The sequence below is a fragment of the Puma concolor genome, chromosome E1 (assembly GCF_028749965.1).
Source record: "Puma concolor isolate L17-30 chromosome E1, mPumCon1.1.hap2, whole genome shotgun sequence".
NCBI classification, from domain to species: Eukaryota; Metazoa; Chordata; class Mammalia; order Carnivora; family Felidae; genus Puma; species Puma concolor.
In genome coordinates this window covers 39,872,075-39,890,456 of record NC_141680.1, presented here as the reverse complement: position 1 = coordinate 39,890,456, position 18,382 = coordinate 39,872,075, and the positions used below count along the sequence as shown (strand labels likewise).

Genomic DNA, 18,382 nt, shown 5'->3' with positions numbered 1-18,382 from the left:
TCAGCAGGACCAGGTCACGGGGGCCTTGAGTCATGTTAAGGAGTTTGGGCTTTGTCCTGAAGCTAGTGTGCAGAAAGTGAAGGATTGTAAGTAGCAATGGCAAAGTTGCCTTGGTTGCAGTTTGGAGCATAAATTGGAGGGCCTGCCCTGGAAACGGCTGCAGTACTCCAGGTAAGAGGCGGGGGGCGGGGTTGCAATGGGCCACAACAGTGGAATGGGAAAGGAGGCAGTGGCTGCCTCCATCTAGCAGGTAGAATCAAGAGCTCTCCAATCTGGCTCTTGGAGGTGGCCAGAGAGAGGGAGGGAGGCAGGAGGGAGGCATCACGGGGTGACTCTGGGTGATGGTCTTTCCAGACATAGAGGAAGCAGGTGGAAGAACCAGGTTAGAGACAGAAATGATGTCTAGCTTTGGACAAGGTGGGTTTATGGTGCCCGCGGGAGGACGTCCAAGAGAAGAGCAGGAGACAGATGGGTGCTTGGTCTGGAGAATCGGGGAACGGCAGAGAGCTCTATCTGGGGTGGAGGCTGATATTTTGAATCAAGGGCGGAGATCATTAACTTCAGTTTACAGATAAAGCTCGCAACTTGTCCATAGCTGCACAGGTATGCAGCAAGGACTTGAATTCAGATCTTTGGAGTTCAAGATCTGTGGTGCCTGTGAGCCCTAAATCTAGTGCTAATCCCCCCACTCCAGCTTCTGCAAGGGGAGGAGGAAGCAGGTGTCTGAATATGTTTGTCTTCTCTTCGTGCATCTGCTGCCTGAAATTGCATTTGCCCGGAACTTGCAGGCGGGGGCATTTCGAGGTGGCGTGGAGATAGTGAGAGATGAAGAAAGAGAGATTCTTGTCTTTTGGTAACCACAAGCCCTCAACTGATGTACACTCAGCACGTTGGCGGTTGTCAACATGTGAAGATTTCAACAACCGTGAAGTCGGCTGGGATGAGGTCTAGAGAGGCTGATGCTACCACCACAGTCACCTCAGGGAGTGGAGAACTGAGGTGCTGGGACCCCTCTTATCTGGGACCCCTCATCTCATTCCTTGACCAGTAGCTTCTGTCCACAGTGAGTCCTGGGTGTGGCTGAAGGTTTCCACCTTCCAAAAAGTCAAGGGAGCTGAGCTGGGACCTCCATGGCCCAGGAGCAAGGGGTGTTCCAGCCGGTACCCTAGAGGAAAATCTTGTCTTAGCTCCAAAATCACATCCTCAGAAAAGTGAGCTGTGACTCCCTTCTAAGTCAGGCCATCCTACCTACTGTCTCTCAGGGTTTGGTTTTGTTTTTGGTTTTTTGGTGTGTATATTTCTCTCTCCCACTAGACCGTAAGCTCCAAAAGAGCCAGACCCGGTCTGTTTTGTCTACTTGGCATGTTTCCTAACTCCTGACTCATATTTGTCAAATAAATGAATGAATGCCCCCTAAGACCGAGGCCCTAGGTTTCACAGCAGAAGCAGCCCTTGTCTGTTTACTGAATGTGTTCTAGCTAGCAGAATGTCACTTTCAATTCTGCAATTTGGTGGTGGTAATGGGGGGGGGTGGTTGGGAGCAGGATGCACTGAGGTTCCTCCCCCCCCCCCCCGGAAACAGATGGTAAAAGGGCTTAAAGGATTGCTGCTTCCCCCAGCACCTTTCTGTGTCCCCACCCCCACCCCTCCCCGCTACCCACCCTGCGCCTGCCATCACACTCCGCGTTCCTTTCCTGGGGCTGAAACGGGCTCTGGTAGTCAATTCTCCTTCCTTCTAACTCCAGGCACCAAGGCGGGTGGGATGAAAATTCCTTATTTAGCCAATTGTTTCCCTCTTCTCTCCGTGAACTTCCCAGCCTTCCTCATTCCTCTTCAACTTGTGCTCACACCTCTTTTTAAATGTTCGAAACACCATCTCTCAAGCTATGGCATAACTTACTGTACTTCAATAGCTGCACGTTTCTTATGTGTGCCAGGCAGGGGACCAGGCCCGGAGTGGGGAGCAGAACACAGGCGAACAAGACATGAACCCCACCCTCTAGGTCTCACAGCTGATTGGCACAAACAGGCCAGTCTACAATCTCAGGCTAAAGAGAAGCCCCATTTGTCTGGAGCACCAGGCCAGGGCTTGGGAAGTAGGTGGCTTTTACGGAAGGCAGCTAGTAAGTTTTAGGAGTCCATCCACCTTCCTGGGAAAGTGAAAGCATTCAGGTGGAGGGAACACAGAAGCAAATGCCGAGTTGGAAGGGGCTCGGCCTCTGCGGGCAAGGACCAGTGGATGCAGGACATAAGAGATCACTTGCAAAGGCAGGTGAGGGCTGCTCACGGGGGCTCTTGAACGTCAGGTGAGGAGACTGATCTGAAGCCAGTGGGCGACAGGCAATCATCTGAGCTGTGCTTTACAAAGGTGAATAGGGCTGTGCTGAGTCAGGGGGAGGCAGAGGCAGGGAGACAAGTTAGAGGTTGTTCCCTTAGCGAAGGGGAGCACTAATGGCTCTAGGAGGGCAGTGGCCGTCAAGGGCAGAAGGAGCTGATTCTCCTGTGTGATAACGGCCTCAACTAACTGCCCCCTCAGCCTGACGCTGGTTTGCCTTCTCCACTTCTCTTTTTGTTTTCTGGTTTTTCCCAGTTTAAGCAAAGAAGGAAATTCATAACAAAAATCTCCTCCTTCCTCTTCCTTCTCCAGCCCGGCTCTCTCTTGGCCCAGGTTCTCTTCTCCTGGCTCTTAGTATCGGGCGCCCGTCTATACGGCCTCTAGCTGTGAGATCTCTCTTTATGTTCCATTCCTATCTTCAGATGTCCACCCCCCACCCCCAGCCCACGATCTGGGGGCTGTGCCTGAGCAGTCGGTTTGCTAATGAATCATAGAAGCAGTACTGATTTATTTCTAGAAGTTGCCTCTCACCAAGGGATTTGGGAGACCCTGCCCTTCCCTAAGGGAACTAACTTTGAGGGGACCTACAAGCCCCACACTAGTGAAACCACTAGAGATCCGTTGAGAGCTGGAATATTCTCCCAGCTCAGAGAGGATCAGTGAGCCCTCTGCTCCCATAGCTGGCAGGTGCAGAAAGTAGGGTTTTGCTTCAGTCTAGTGACCCAGACATGGCACTTGGAGAAGGGAGATCTGGGGCCTGGTTGTGGGTCACTGTGGTGAGCATCCTTGATATGCAGTGAGGGAGCAGTTCGCCCAGAGAACCTCTGGAGCTTTCTCAGGGCAAAGGGGAGACTGTGGAGTCTGGACCCCATTTTCCTTGCACCTGCAGGGCTCTAGACAAGTGGCTTGTTCGTTGTCACCGTGACATCCATAGCACCCGCGGGGCGGGGGGTGGGGGCAGCGTCCCAGGGGATTCCCAGGCTCCGCAGGTGACTCGTGGGACTTCCTGACCTCACAGGCAAAACTTGACCCCCCCCCCGGGGGGCGGGGCTGCAAGCACCCTGGGTAGACCCGGGTGCCCGAAGGACCCGGGTGCCCGAAGGTCGCTGAGTCTTGCCCCTCTCCGGCCGGGGACGTGCTATGGGACTACTGATCGCCAAGCTGATGAGCATCTTCGCGAACCAGGGTAAAGGGCGCACAGTGCCTTCAAGCGACGGCTTTGATCCGGCTCCCACCTGGGGCTCCCCAGATCTGGGGTGGGGGCGGATGCGCTGGGGGACCTCGGGCTCCGAGAGCCCTGCGTGGACACTTCTTGCAGACTCCGCGGTCTCCCCTGCCCCCTCCCCGCCTGCTCTTGGAGGGTCGCGCGCTACGGTGCACCCCGGGGAGCAGGGTTGGACAAGCCTTCTTCCTCCTGGCTAAAAGCCGCCGCCGCTTTTCCTGCGACGGCGATTTCGCGCTCGGCTCTTTCCCCAGACCCCTTCTCTTGGCAAGCCCAGGGCGCCCCTGACCTTTCGGACAACCACTTTTCTGGAAATATGGAGTGACGGAGGTGGCGCTCAGCTCTCGTCTCTACTGTCTGGGAGTGGCGCGGGAGTCCGGGGCTGGGTGGGAAGCAAACCTGTCCAGTTGGTTTTGTGTGGGGGAGGGGTGTAGGGGAGCAGAAGTGGTACAGTGGGCAGAGGTCTCCCAGCCCGCTGGAAACACTCGTCTTCTGGGGAAGCCCGGTAGGGCACACGATCCCTTGGTTACTGAGTTTGGCCCTGACCCTGCCCTTCCCCCTGGATGACTCCAGAGCACAAGGTCATCATCGTGGGACTGGACAATGCGGGAAAGACCACCATTCTCTACCAGTTGTAAGTGACCCTCTGATGGAAACAGGTGGGGGTTGGGTCTTCCCACCAGACTGACAGACATTTGGACCAATCACCGGAGCCCTTCCCTGGGTCCCCTGGTTTTTAGCCAGGAGTGGTGAGGGGGGGCGCTGGTGTGACCTTCCTGGTACAGTGAGCCTTCAGACCTGTGGCCCCTCGCCTGGGATTCGAATCCTGCCCGTATGGGCAGCCCTAGTGTTCCCCGCCATACCCCCCCCGCACCCCCCCCCCCCCCCCGCCCCGAACCGACCAGACTGGGTTGTGCAGCCCTGAAGCTGTCAGAAACTGACTTCTCTTCCCGCCTCCCTGCTCTTCCCTCCCCCTAGCGGCCGGTCTCTCCTTTCTAACTCCCGTACCTCACCTTTGCCTCCTAACTTTGTCGCCTTCTTCACACCCAAAAGGGAGAGGGTGCAGTTTGGAGTCTGGCTGAGCTTTGTGGCTCCCGATCCAGCCGAGGTGGACGCAAGTGCTGACTAATTATCCATCGGTGCTTTTCCCAATATGCAGTCTCTGGATGGCATCTCTCTCCTTTGTAGCCTCCAGAGTATTTACTTAGGAAGATTTTCCCCTGAAAAAGTAGTGTATGTAAATGGTTATTTTAAACCAGAAGAAAAGAGAAAATCAAACACTACACACGCATACAGTGAAAACTAAGTTTCCCCGCCCTAATGCCCGGATCTTCCAGAGGCACTCCCTACATATAAAACGGTGAGTGTTTTCTTTGTTAAAGCACCTCTCTGATGGCCTTTGCTTGTATCCGTCTCCTTTTCCCAAAATCCCTTGCTACTCAAAGGGTGGTCCACAGACCAGCCGCATCGGCATCAACTGGAAGCTTGTTAGAAACGCAAAACACTGGGCCCCTGCCTAGGCTCATTGGATCAGAACCTGCATTTTAACAAGACTCCCAGGTGATTCAGCTGCACATTAAAGTTTGGGGACACTGCTCTAATTAGACTCCCATCTCTTGGGTCTGCACCAGGGCAAGACTTGGTCTTACTCCTGCCTGCACTCCCCTGGGCCCAGAGACTTGGTCAACCCCGGGCTGAGCCGTTCTGAGCTTGATTCAGCCTGACTTGCGAGCAGAGGGGTGGGAACAGAACAGGCCGCGCTCTTGGTGACCTCTCTTCCCTCCCCAGCCTGATGAATGAGGTGGTCCATACATCTCCCACCATCGGTAGCAACGTGGAGGAGATTGTTCTGCAAAAGACACACTTCCTCATGTGGGACATAGGGGGACAGGAGGCTCTGCGCTCTACCTGGAACACGTATTACTCCAACACTGAGGTGAGGAGAGCGTCGGGGCCGGAAGGGGCCTTCAAGGCAGCTGTGTGATGTGAGCCCATCACTGAGCCTTCTCTGAGCCTTGCTTCCCCCCCCACTTGGTGAGGTGGAGATTGCAATGACTTCCCTCAATTGTTGTGAAATTTAAATAATAAAACAATAGCTAATGCATATGTTTCAAATACTTAATGCAGCACAGCGTTCAGTTAAGATTTTTGGATACTCCTTGGCAGATCTGTCTGCTTGCACTTTGATGCACTGCAGGGGGTAGGCCCTTGGTCTCCAGGGGCCTTACTTTCTCCCGCTCACCAGCTGTGTGTCATAGAGCAAGATCTGTCCTCCTGCGGAATGCGTCTCCTCATTTGTAAATGGGGATCACAACGGTCCCAACGGCACGGGGGACCTGATCGGAGTCGTGAATGGCCAGGGCTTGGCCCAGCCTCTGGCACGCAATCAGAGGTTGTGCTGTGCGCCCCCCCCCCCCCCCCCCACTGCCTGGGTGGAAAAGGGAATTAAAATGCAACGAGGCAGTGAGAGCTTGAGACCAGACCAGTTCTCTGTGGGGCTTACATCCGGGTGGTGCAGAGGTCGGTCCGGGAGCACAGTGGGCAGGAGACACGTTCATCAGAGGGAAAGCCCACGGCTCACAGTTCCCCTCTGCTGGCCAGTTCATCATCCTTGTGATTGACAGCACGGACCGGGATCGGCTGCTGACCACTCGGGAGGAGCTGTACAGGATGCTGGCCCATGAGGTAAGGCCCCTGAGGTTGGGAGAGAGCCCAGTGTCCTCGCTGTGTGACTTCAGCTGACTCACTTAGCCTCTCTGAGCTTCATTCCTGATCCCCCAGTCTCTGAGAGCCTCCACCCTGGCAGTCTGAAGAGCAATAATGCCCTCAGCACGCCTGGTCACAGAAGCCAGAGTTGCTGGTTTGGGTCCTGACCCCGGTTCTCATTCACTGTGGGACCCCCAACAGGTCACTTCACTTCTCGTATCCTCAGTTTGCCCAAGTATGAAATGGGAGGGATCACCAAATTACTGCCTCATGGGACCGTTGTAAGGATCATATGAGCTGGTTGGGAGGCATTCCGTGAGCTGTCGGTGTCCATGGATGTGGTTGTTTTCACTTGATGTGGTTGCCCTGTCCTGTCCCACCTGGGCGTGGGCCTCTCCTGCAGGCTGACCGGGGCTGGGCTCTCCTGTCCACAGGCTCTGCGAGATGCTTCCGTCCTGATCTTTGCCAACAAGCAGGATATGAAGGACTCCATGACCACCGTGGAAATCTCTCAGTTCCTCACTCTTAGTGCCATCAAAGACCACCCGTGGCACATACAGGGATGCTGTGCCCTCACTGGGGAAGGGTTAGTGGCTGCCCCACCTGCACCTCCAGGGTTCGGCCCAACCAATGAACAGCTGACCATCAGAACCTTCTGTTTCTCTCCTGTCAGGATCTGGCTCACACTTAGCTCCTGGGCCGAGTCAGTCAAGCACCCACCCACAGCTGAGATGCTGTGGGTAAGCAGTGAGCAGGACAGAGTGCCTGCGCTCAGGCTCATTCTGAAAGACAGGCGACAGGCCACCTCAGCACAAACATTTTAGGTACACAGAGGTGCTTTGAATAAAGTGAAATTGGATTAACAGTGATAGACGGGGCAGGGTTGGGTCTGACTCAGCTCTGGTGGTCAGGGACGCCCTCTACTAGGACATGACCTTTGGGCTGCAATCCAAATGGGGAGAAGATGGCCACAGCCATGGGAAGACCTGGGGGCAAGCCTTCCAGGCAGAAGTTGCTGACTCTTTCTGACCTTGAGTTTTCTTATCTGTAAAGAGGAGAGTGAGTATACCTACTCCCTCTGTAAGTTCCTGTTGAGAGCACGTGACATCAATCATCCAACATTTATTGAGCCCCAAATTTGTGCCAGGCACTTTTCTAGGCACCAGAGAAACAGCGGCGAACAAACCACAAAATCCCCTGCCCTCATGGAGGTTACTTTCCATTGGCGGGGGGGCGGGGGGGGCAGACACTAAACAATAAAAATAAGAAACATATATAGTGAGTTAGAAAGTGATAAATGCTTGGGAAAGATCAAGTAGGCAAAGGAGATTGGAAGCACGTGGGCAAATGTTGCCATTTTGGATAAGGTACCAGGGAGGGGCCACCAGAAAGTAGCTGCTGAGTATAAATACCTGAAGGATGTGAAGGAGCCAGGTCACGGTCACATAGAAAGAGCCTTGAGTCAGGCTTGGAAAATTCTCTTTTCTCTCTCAAGTGGGATCACAGTAGGCTGGGGACCCAGGCGCCCGGAGACTTTAGGCAGGTGGGCCCAAGGAACCACACGTTTCTGATAGTGTCCTTGCCACCCTCCTCCCGCAACCCACATCCATCCCCTCTGCCAGACGGTAGACCGCAGAGGGCATGTCTGTTTTTTTTCACCAGTAACCTGATGTACTCAGTCCATTTATACTTGTCGATTGAGAGATTGGATGCGACTTTGGTTGTCCCCTCCGTCAGCTCTGGGTAGGGGCCCGGGGCTTGGAGGCCATCATCCTTGCAGGATATGCTGATCTTTGCCCTGTTCCACCTTCCCTGCAGGCTGCCCGCGGGGCTCCAGTGGATGCAGTCTCAGACCACTGCCAACTGAAGTCCCAGGCTGAGGCCATCCAAATACTTTGGGGGTTTTGCTTGGACTACGTGGGTGGAAAACCCAAGTGACTATTCCTTGTCTACGATTCTCGGATGGGAGCTGGGTCGGCTATGGACAGTGACGTGAGATTGCCACAGTCCACCCAACCCTGTGAGCTTGACTGCATGCCCTGAATTGCTGTAGACAGGACAGCAGAAAAGCTGCCCTTTCCTCCGTGGAAGCAGGTGTCCTTGGAGGCACCAGGCAAGCTGTCGGACATGTTGAAGGATTAGGACGTGGAGCCCAGTCCCCTTGGCCTGCAGCCTCTTTGAGGAAAAAATGGGGGGGGGGGCGGAGTAAGAGACCCCCTGGAATTGCTCTTTATTTCCTAGAACCCCACCCCCGGCCCCTTGGCTCCCACCCCAGCTCTCTGGCCCCTCAGCCATCTTTGAGGAAGGGAGATTCCAGAGAGGTGAAGGGGCGGGCTCAAGGGAAGGAGGGCAAAGCCAAAAACTGGTGGGAAGGGAGAGGGAGGAGGACGGGACACCCCAGACAGGGACAGTCCCTTGCATGGCGGGGAGTCCCACTCCTCCCAGGCCTTTCTGTTCCCTCTGAGATGCTGGCTCTGACCACAGCTTGTGAGCGTTCAGCCATCTCATCCTATGCCCTTCATTCCCGGTCCTTCCAATGTGAATCCCATTCCTCCCAAATTTCCCTGATTCCTACAGAGTGCCTATCTTGACCATCTTTTGTAATGAATTTTTTCCACATTGTTTTAGAATTTTTATAAAAGTGTAATAAATGCCATTGAAAACTGCTCACCTCTTATTTCTGCCTGCTCCTTCTACCTGTGCTTCAAACTGGCTTTTGGTTTTTGTACGGGGCTATCAGGTAGGGGGAAATCTTCCTTGGAAATAGAGGGGGTGGTGCCTTAAGGTCCATCTGCCCAGAGGACTGGCTGGCTCTTTGGTCCTGGGCTCTATCACTCTCTGCCCAGGTAACTGACACTTGGCTTGCCAGGACTGGGAGCTTTCGGCTGTACCTGGGGCTAGGGGTGGAGTGGCTTGATGCTGACTCATGGAGGAGGGAAGTAGAGGCCCTTAGGGATTAGAAAAGCCCAGCAGTCCTATCTCGGTAGAGCTGAAGACAGGATGGAAACCCAGGCTGTCCATCTGTATACAGGGAGCAGCGCCGTTACCCCGTAAGACCTGGGATGGTCCTGGAACCTGTGGGTCTCTCTCCTTCCCAAGTCAGGCAGTGGACATCTCAGGGACAGTCAGGACACAGTTGTAGAGGTCCCAGGATTCCTTAACCCTGTGGTTTTCCTGAGGCGTGATTGTGGAGGAAGAACTCAGCAATCCTAGCCATCCCCATTCAGATCCTGCTTTTTCCATTAGATCGTTTTGGCACAGCTCTCAGGTAACAGTGTACTTTAATGTTTTCTTATACTACAGAAATCTATTCTAAGAAGTGGCCGAGGGCGTGCTGGGGGTATAGCTCAGTGGTAGAGCATTTGACTGCAGATCAAGAGGTCCCCGGTTCAAATCCGGGTGCCCCCTCTCTGTTCCAGCCTTTTCGTGTTTTCTTTGTCCCGCAGTCCACCTCTCAAAGTGCCCTAGCAAGGGAGAGGGGACGCAACTCAGGGCCCTGTTACCTGCTTTTGCAGGAAGGCCAGGGTGGAGTCCCCGCCCCGCAGATCCACGCACTCAGGTCGCGTGTGTAGACTAGAGGGATGCAGTGCGAGGGCAAGGAGCTCCGGGCTAACCCTAGATGGAAGGTACAGACGACCCACTTCGGTAGTGCTACGGCTGAGGCGGTCCCACTCCCAGGTCCGTTTGGCCAGTGACCCGACGGCTTTTCCTGGGGAGGGAGGCCGAGTATCTAAGGGCCAGGCTTGGGCTGGGGAAGGAAGGCCCAGAGAAGCGCGCCTGAGCGTGCGGGACGGAAAGAGGGGCGCCAAGAAGCAATAAAGGAGCTCTAGCAGGGCAGGAAACTGGGAACCCGGCGCAAGAGAATGTCTCCGAATCGAGGGCTCTCGAATGATCTCGAGGGCTTTCTCCTCCCACATTCCCAAACTGCATTTTCGGGAAACAAGTTCTGCGCTCAGGAGAGTAATCTTTTGAGATTGAGATCATTCCCAATTTTTGGAAACGTCGGACTCCATTTTTCGCAAATCCGTCAAAGCGCCTGCGCAGCGAAAGCACTAAGGCGCTACCGCGCTACGACGTTAGCAGAGGGGGTATAGCTCAGTGGTAGAGCATTTGACTGCAGATCAAGAGGTCCCCGGTTCAAATCCGGGTGCCCCCTTGGGATCAGTTTTCGTGGACCACGATGTCCATGCGCGTTTTTATTTAAAGTTTCCCCCCGTCCACAATTTCATGTTGACATTTCCTTCGCCACCCCTCTTTTGGGGAGACGACAATTGGTGCAAGAAAGACGAGAGCCTGCAAGAAGCGGGAATTCTCAAGTTATGGTTCTTAAAATGTGGTCCCCGGACCAGCACCACCACCTGGAGGCGTGTTAGAAATGCAGATTCTCGCTTCTTCTGAGAACTATTGAATTAGAAACTTGGGAGTGGCGTCCAGAAATGTGTTTTAATAAGCCCTCTAGGTGATTTTGATGTACACTCAAGATCCTGAGGCTTACATTAAAAAAAATTTATACGTCCCTTGCTTCTAATTATTTCCAAGCTGCTGTTTTCAGCCTGAGCCCTTAAAAGAAACCTTGTAAGACAGAGCGCGTCTCTCCATGTGGCCACTAGAGGGCAGCAAGAAGCCACAGCTGGAGGCGGATGCCTCTTCCCCTTTGAGAGTGGGCAAAATTGGGATTTGAATTAGACAACGAGAAGAACTTATAGACAGGCCTTGCCTTGTCCCATTGTAAGGGATTAAAGAGTTCAGGGCTGGAGGAGGTTGTTTCTGGGACCCTGAATCCAGAGGAGGGAGGAACTGGGATTCTGAGGGATTAGGGGGTCTTTTAGTTCTTGTTTCCTTCTCAGGTCCTTCCTTTGGCCTGTCAGGGAACACCCCTCTTCCAGCCCATGCTGTTCCTTCTCCTGTCCCCACGCGTATCCCTCTTCCTGGGGAATTCCCCCAAGGGCACTCAGAGTCCATACCCTACCTGTCCGCGATTGTCCAGTCCCTAGGCCCCAGCCCCAGAAGAAGCCAGAAGCCCCTTACCCCTCACTCGCCGCCCCCCCCCCCCCCCCCCCCCCCGTGCTCCAGCTCCTTGGTATCGCACAAAGTAGGTCAGGGGAGGGAAGAGACAATTCCGTGTCCTGACCTGATTCCCTGCCGTCTATTAAATCTCCTAAATTGCGGGTATTTTTATTCTGTCCTGGAAGAAAAAAAAAAAAAAAAATGGTGATCTATCCCCAGAGTCTGTCATAAGGTGGTGGCAGGTGGGGTGAGACGTCTTCTTGCTGTGGGGCTGGCTTTGAAGATTGATTGGGACCCTGAGCAGGCCTGGAGTCCCCAAAGAGAAGGGTGGCTTCGGCTACCTTCTGGCCGGGGGGTGAGGGGAGGTGCAGGCTATTTTAAAGTAGGTGTGAGCCAGGCCCCCTTTCCCCCCTCCCCCCCCCCCCCCCCCCGTGTCTGCTGGGCTGGTGGGCAAGACGGTGCTGGAAATGGGGAGTGACGGGAAAAAAAGAAAGGAGCCACGGGGTCGGTGGGTGGAATTCGGGCCTGTACTGGTGAGAGAAGCTGGGGGGTCTCTGCTGCAGGTGGGGGTCTCTGCTGCATCCCCACCTCTTCCTGGGGTGGGGATGGGCATCAGAAAGCCACAGAACTCTGAGGAACAGCCCAGAAAGTCGGGAAGCCTGGTAGAACTTGGGGGGTCGGTATGGCAGGAGCCCATCGTCCGAGGAGAGAGGCGGCCTGTCCCTTCCTGGAGTGTGCACCCCCCTCCAGGGTTTTGTCTCCCCGGCTTTCCCACCGGAGTGAAGGAGGGGAAGGGAGGCAGGAGCTAAGGTGCGGGGTGGGGTGCCGCGGCTGCTCTCCAGGGCTTCTCCCAGCCCAGGGTCCCCCGCCCCGTCCCCTACTCCACCCCCAGCACCCCCCCCCCCGCCCCCTCCCAACCGCCGTCGGAGCGCTCCGGGAGGGCTGGGAGGACCCGGGAAGACTCCGGGAGCGCTCGGGAGGCGCCGCGCCCCCCCGCCCCGCCCCCTCCCCTTCCGCGCTCCGGGGAGGCCGCCGCTCTGCTCGCTCGCCGCCCGCCCGCGCCCGCGCCCGCGCCCGCCGCCCCGCCGGGCCCCGCGCTCCGCCGCCGCCTCGCCGCCCACTCCTCCGCCCGCCAGCCCCGGGGACCGCGCCGCCCGAGCCCGGCCCCTCCCTCGCCGGGGCCCGGGCCGCAGCGGGCCGGGGGCGGGTCCCGACACCCACCATGCGGGCAGAGCTCTGGCTCCTGGTGCTGGTGCTCAGGGAAGCTGCCCGGGCGCTGAGCCCCCCGCCCGGAGCAGGTAGGACTGGCCGGAGTTGGTGGGGGGGAGGGGGGTGGGCCGGGGCCGGGGAGGGGGCAGTCAGGCAGGCGTGGGCACGAGCAAGTACCCACCGGCTGGCGATGTCGGGCTGGAGGGGGGGGGGGGGCACTGTCCGCGGAGGGCCAAGAGCTCTGTGGGCTGTGGCAGGTGGACAGGGAGCCACTCACTTTCTTTAAACACATGCGTGAGTGAGAATAAAGGCGGCAGACACTGATACCCCCCACTTCTTTCCTCCTGGAAGGACACTGGAAGGACCCCAGTAGAGGGGGCTACATAAGGCAGTGGCTCTGGCCCCAAAGGGGACAGTGGGGGAGTCGTAGAGACCCCTGGTCACACTGAAGGAGGATGAATCTGATGAGATGGGGAGCCTGCGGTGCCTCCTGCCCCAGCTTTGCCTCCTCTTTCTCTTCCGTGACCCACCGCCCCCCACCCCCACCCCCACCCCCAAGCTGACCCAGGTTGGGTCTGAGTCGGATTTTGGGGCTGGGTGGGAGCAATCAGGGGAATGGTGGAGACCCAGCATCTCTCCCAGAGGAAGCTCTGTAGCAGCCTGGCCTGCTAGCAGGCTTCGTCTCCCTGCTTGGAGCCTGGAGAACAGTCCTGGGCCCACGAAGAAGCAACTTGCTGCTCCCCCCTTCCCCAGCCTCCAGGGTCCCCCTGTCACTCTTGCTGCACTGTCCTTGTGGACTCTGGCCATTAGTTGCTCTGGCTCTGGATAGTGGGGGGCTCCTATTTGCACACTCCTCTCCCCTACACCGTTCTCCACAATCATCTCTCCCACCTGGAAGTCCTTTCTGAGGTCTACCTTGAGTCTCTCATATTATAAAAGAACCATTTTTTTCAGCTTGCAATTTTACATGCCCCCCCCTTTCTCCTCAGGCACCCAGACCTTCTCTGGGGTTGGGGAGGCGGGTGATTTGCAGTCCAGCCTCTTGACAGAGAGAATTGGGAAGACAGAGCTTTATGCCTCACTGACATAGTTGTCCTTTAAATGGGACAGAGCAGTGGCACGAGGTTGTCCGGGAGATGCTGTAGTTGGGGCTGCTTTGTCTCTGAGGTGTGCTACATCAGGCACAGCATCAGTGACAGCGTTCTTGACTTTAATGGTCCTTGTATATAGCTGAGACGAGGTTGGGTCCCTGTTGAGAAGGAGGGTGGGAAAGGGTACTGGTGGTGGAAATGTGGGCAAGAGGCTGTTGGCTCAGAACCACCAGGTTTCAGGGAGACCACACAGACAAGGGCCAGAGACTTGGCTTCTTGTCCCAACATCTCACTCGCTGTGTGACCTTGAACAAGTTACTTTCCTTCTCTGGGCCTGTTTCTCCACTTATAAAGGGAGGCTGTGAGCAAAATCTTTACCTCTTGGTGGTGGGATTCCGAGAGATTTTTTTTTTTCTTTTTTATGACTGTCGTTCCCTTTCAGATTTGTTGTGACGTGTGTGGGTAATTGATAATTCAAAAAATCGATATAAAAAGGAAGAGGTTGGACAGGTCAGTTTTTGAAGTCCTTTGCAGCCCCAAACCTGGTGGGATCTTTTGAACCCAGGATGTGACTGGGTTGATGGGAGGGGTGGGGTGGGGGGTGGGCCCTGGACCCATGGCTGAATTGGGAGAACTGTGGAGACGGTTGGGGAAGGGGAATTGAGAGGTAACAAGCATGTGCTGGGGGATGGTGGCCAGACTGGGGCCTGGCTGAGGGCTGCCTCCTCAGAGTCGGGTTGGGGTCGTAGATACCTGGGGAGGTCAGGAAGAGGGGGGCAGGCAGAGACTTAATTCAAATCTCTAAGTAGAGGACACCCTGTCTTCTCAGCTTTGCTGGAGATTCAGCCAGGAAAAAATGGACTTTCTCTGCAGCAGGAGAGATGGGTTGGACTTAAGGAAGCTCTAGGAAGCCAGAGGGGGCAGCTATTGACTCTCGGTCCGGCGGTTTTTTTCACCAGGCCCGGCTGGATTGGAGGAAAGGTCTGTGTGGAGGTAGGGGGCATTGTCTGCTGGAGGAAGAGGTGGAGGGGTGGATATTCTAGGGGAGGCCTCTAAGGAGGGACAGCCTGGCTCAGATCAGTGGCGGAGCCCTGGGGCCTGGTGAAAGGGCAGCGGGGAGCTGGATGTGAAGGGGCATCATCCAGCCCCAAGGCTCCAAGCTCTGTGGGCAGGGGGCCCTCAGGAGGGAGCTGCGGTCTCCCCTCCCTCTTGATGGGTTGGCTTGTTTGGTGGAGCCTTGAAACTCCATCCATCATTAGAATGGAAGCAGGAGAAAGATGAGTAACCCAAAGATATAGTCAGGAGGGGAGGGAAGACCACTAGAGGGGGACAGACAGGAAGATGGCCTCAGGAGGCACTGGCAGGGGCAGCAGGGTTCGGCCCCAGTGGGACCAGCGCTGCCTAAAACAGCTATAGCGAGAAGAGGCAGCTGGAGGGCATGTCTTCGGTCTTCGGTCGGGAGATCAGGCCCAACCCCAATCCCTGGTGATCCTGGCCACTTCCTCCTTTCTCTGCACCTTGGTTTCCTCTTTTATAAAACGGGGTTTGGGCCAGATTGTGTCTAGGGCCCCTTATAACCATGATTCTGCTTCCAACCTCCTTCTTGCCACCAGACACTTCCAAACAAACTGAGACTAAAGTCCAGATTTCTGTTTTGTTTTCCAATTGGGAAAAATTTCCATTTCTCAGGAAAACATTAATAAATAAGAGCTTGGATTGTATTGCCTTAAAGTCCAAATTTCTTAGAGTGGATAGCCTCCCCCCCCCACCGCCCCCCATCCCGGCACCTGCTCTCACGCTCCCCAGGTCCATCCCTCAACACATCCAGGCTGTGTCCCCTCTGGTCCTCAAGTAACACGGGCTTCTCTTCATCCAGGTCTCAGCTCAAGGGCCACCTCCTCCTCCACACAGAGGCCCACCGTGATGGCGCTGCCCAGGGTAGAAATAAAGCCCAACACTTCCGTCTGTCTTAGAGCACCCGTCCCCACCGCACGCTGTCTTGTTCACCACATTCTTCATTTTGCAGGAGTCTTTTCCAACTAGAATTTTCACGGGCACAGGGGCTGTGTCTGCCCATTCCCTCTTGTTGCCCCAGCACCCAGTGCAGTGCCTGGCACACAGTAGGGTCTCAATGAGTGTGTATTGAATGAGTGAGTGAATCAGAGGTGGTCACGGACCCCAGACTCTCCCTTCGAGAGAAACTCACACTTCTCTGCTCTCCCGTTCTTCTCTGACTACTTGGTGGTCCCTTCCTGCTAATCCCTTGTGCCTCCTTCCCTCTCCCCAGGGGAAGGTCCACGGTGGGAGCCTCGGTGGGTTTCCCAGCAAGAGGATGCGACTGGGGGCTTCGTAACTAGGGCACCAGATTTCAGCTCAGAGTCTGGAGACTCTCTCAAGTTCCTTGGAAAGTTGGTTCTCACGTAAAACCCAGGGAAGGCAGGGGAACTTTGCTGGGTGCTTTGTGTATAGTATTTTGTTAAAGACTCCAAGTGTAGGTTTTATCATTCCCCTTTGACAGATAAGGAAGCTGAGGTTTAGAGGGATTAGGTAATTTGTTCAGCATCACAGTCAGTAAGTAGTAGATTCAGGGTTCACCTTCAAGTTTGTGTGATTCCAAACCTGTGCTTCTTTATTGCTGTGGCATTGCAGTGAGGGTTTCCAGTGGGCCTGTGCCCCAGGGGAAGGGTTTTCTCAGCCTTGCGGATCTCAAGTAACCAAGGCGTTTAAAGATCCCCCTCCCCTTCCTTCCCTCCCTCTCTTTCCTCCTTCCCTCCCTCCCTCCCTCCTTTCTTTCTTTCTTTCTTTCTTTCTTTCTTTCTTTCTTTCTTTCCTTCCTTCTTTCCTCCCTCCCTCCTTCCTTCCTTCTTCCTTCCTTTTCTTTCTTTCCTTCCTTCCTTCCTTCCTTCCTTCCTTCCTTCCTTCCTTCCTTATTTTCTTCCTTTCTTGTTTTCTTTCTTGTTCTTTCTTTCTTTCTTTCTTTCTTTCTTTCTTTCTTTCTTTCCTTCCTTCCTTCCTTCCTTCCTTCCTTCCTTCCTTCCTTCATCTATATGTACTTTCTAAGCCTTGGCTCTGTATCAGGTACTAGAGCCTGCAGATGCACAGACAGTCACAACATGTTGGGATCAGGGCCGGGATGATGCATGTAGCATTTGGGGTGAGGAGGAGAGATGTCAGGGGATGCTTTGGGGAGAGATGGCATCTTATGGGACTTGAAAGATGAGCAAAAGGTCATCAGAAGAAGGGTTCATTTATGGAGCAGAGTGGTTCCGGCTGGGAAAGCCACGTGTGTGAGGCCCTGTGGCCAGAGAGAGCAGGGCTGGATCCTGGCGAGGGCTTTAGGGAGACAGGAGGGCGGAGGAGAGAGGAGGGATCCGGTCAGGAAGGGCCTTCAGCTGGAGGGCTCTGGAGAGCTGGACGCATGGGAGAAATGGAATCACGTGTGTCCTCTAGAAAGCATGCCCTGGAGAGAGTGTGAGAGACTAGATGGAGGGCATTAAGGGCGGAGGCTGTGGCCGTGGGGCTGGAATGGTGAGCTTGGGTGATGGGTGGGACAAGGGTGGCTTGGCCAGGCACTGGGGTGGCATGACGTGGCCTCCTGAAGTCAGCCCGTGGTTTCTTGTGCCAGAGCAGGACAGTGGCACGTGGAGAGACCTGGGGTTCTACTGCTGCTGGGCCACGCTCCTGCATGCCAGGGGACACAGTCTCCCAGGGCAGCTCCAAAATTCAGGCCCAGTGGTCCCCAGTAAGCCCAGCCCACACGCCTGTCCTTCCCTGGGCTGCCCCTGCACCTTAGGAAATAGCCTGGGGTCGCTGGGCGCTTCTTGTTACACTTTCTGTGGCCTGAGCAGACCCTAAGGTCAACCTGCCCTGTGTGCCAATCTCGCCATGGACTCGTTGTGTGACCTGGGGAGATTCCTTAACCTCTCTGTGTCTCAGTTCCCAATTCGTAAAATAGATCTAAAACTAGCACCGATCTCAAGGGGTTATTGGGAGGATTAAATGAGTTCATGTGTTTTAAAGCATTTGGAAGAGTGGTAGCAAAGAGTGAGCATTTTCGAAAAGTTAGCTGTCATTTTTATTTTTCCTATTGCCGCTGTGACAGCATGCTGCTTGGGGCCATGGGTGAACGCGTGGATGAATAAAGAACAGCGTGATCTCCGGGAGTTTCTCGCCGTCACTCACGGGCAGGTGCACTCACGTGACGTGGGTGCTGGGAAGGTGAAGCTGTCCGATGCGGGACAGAAGGTAGAGCAGAGAGTGGCCGAGGGTTGGAAGAGTATGCAACACATGTGTGAGCATGCAGGGGGGACGGCCCAGACCTTCAGGCAAGTCTGCGTGTGCACAGGCACGTGGGTCGCTACACACAGACACACGTGAGCAACCAGCTGCGTTGGCTCCTTCCACAAGCTGAGGGGGTGATGTCCTGTCCTCGCCAATTGGGAGGGGGAAGAGTGGCAGGGAGACAGATGTCGTGGGGGCTGAGAGGGTCAGACTCAGGGCCGGGCCAGGGTAGGGCAGGTTCCTGGGCTGTCTCCCTCTCCATCCCCTTCCCTGCCCGACTTAGTGGACTCTTTGCCTCTGACCTTGGCCCTGAACCCTCTAATTCTAAAGCCTTCTCATTTGTTTTTCACTTGATGCTCATGGCAGCCTGCCCTGTAGACATGATTGTCACCCCCATTTTAGTGATGAGGGAATTGAGGCTCAGAGAGGTAAGCAGATGGGTCCAAGGTCAAACAGCTTCTGGGTGCGGGTGTCCCTTCCCTGACCCCTCGTCTTGGCTGGGCCCCCCTTCCCAGCCCTCTTCTCAGGCCT

At 55.3% G+C, this 18,382-nt stretch overlaps 2 protein-coding genes and 2 non-coding genes across 6 annotated transcripts in view; all 4 read left to right on the top strand.

Moving 5' to 3' along the window:
- The first annotated feature begins 1,667 nt into the window (after positions 1-1,667).
- On the top strand, positions 1,668-8,929 carry ARL5C (ARF like GTPase 5C). The gene is made up of 7 exons (XM_086687177.1): positions 1,668-2,306; positions 3,354-3,521; positions 4,131-4,191; positions 5,346-5,493; positions 6,159-6,242; positions 6,698-6,849; positions 8,082-8,929. The coding sequence occupies exons 2-7, from the start codon at positions 3,476-3,478 to the stop codon at positions 8,128-8,130; spliced, it is 540 nt and encodes a 179-aa protein (XP_086543303.1). The 5' UTR covers positions 1,668-2,306; positions 3,354-3,475; the 3' UTR covers positions 8,131-8,929.
- A 670-nt stretch (positions 8,930-9,599) lies between these two features.
- Positions 9,600-9,671, top strand: TRNAC-GCA (transfer RNA cysteine (anticodon GCA)). Its single transcript has one exon. It is a non-coding gene; the product is annotated as a tRNA-Cys (tRNA).
- A 676-nt stretch (positions 9,672-10,347) lies between these two features.
- Positions 10,348-10,419, top strand: TRNAC-GCA (transfer RNA cysteine (anticodon GCA)). The gene has a single exon. It is a non-coding gene; the product is annotated as a tRNA-Cys (tRNA).
- A 1,895-nt stretch (positions 10,420-12,314) lies between these two features.
- The window catches only part of PLXDC1 (plexin domain containing 1), a 62,672-nt gene continuing 56,604 nt past the window's right edge, over positions 12,315-18,382 (top strand). Inside the window, exon 1 of one of the 3 annotated variants that reach the window (XM_086687175.1) lies at positions 12,315-12,568. In XM_086687175.1, coding sequence (XP_086543301.1) covers positions 12,493-12,568 — 76 coding nt within the window. In that variant the 5' untranslated portion in view covers positions 12,315-12,492. The remainder of the gene's footprint in view (positions 12,569-18,382) is intronic. The other 2 variants (XM_086687174.1, XM_086687173.1) reach the window with 2 other exon arrangements.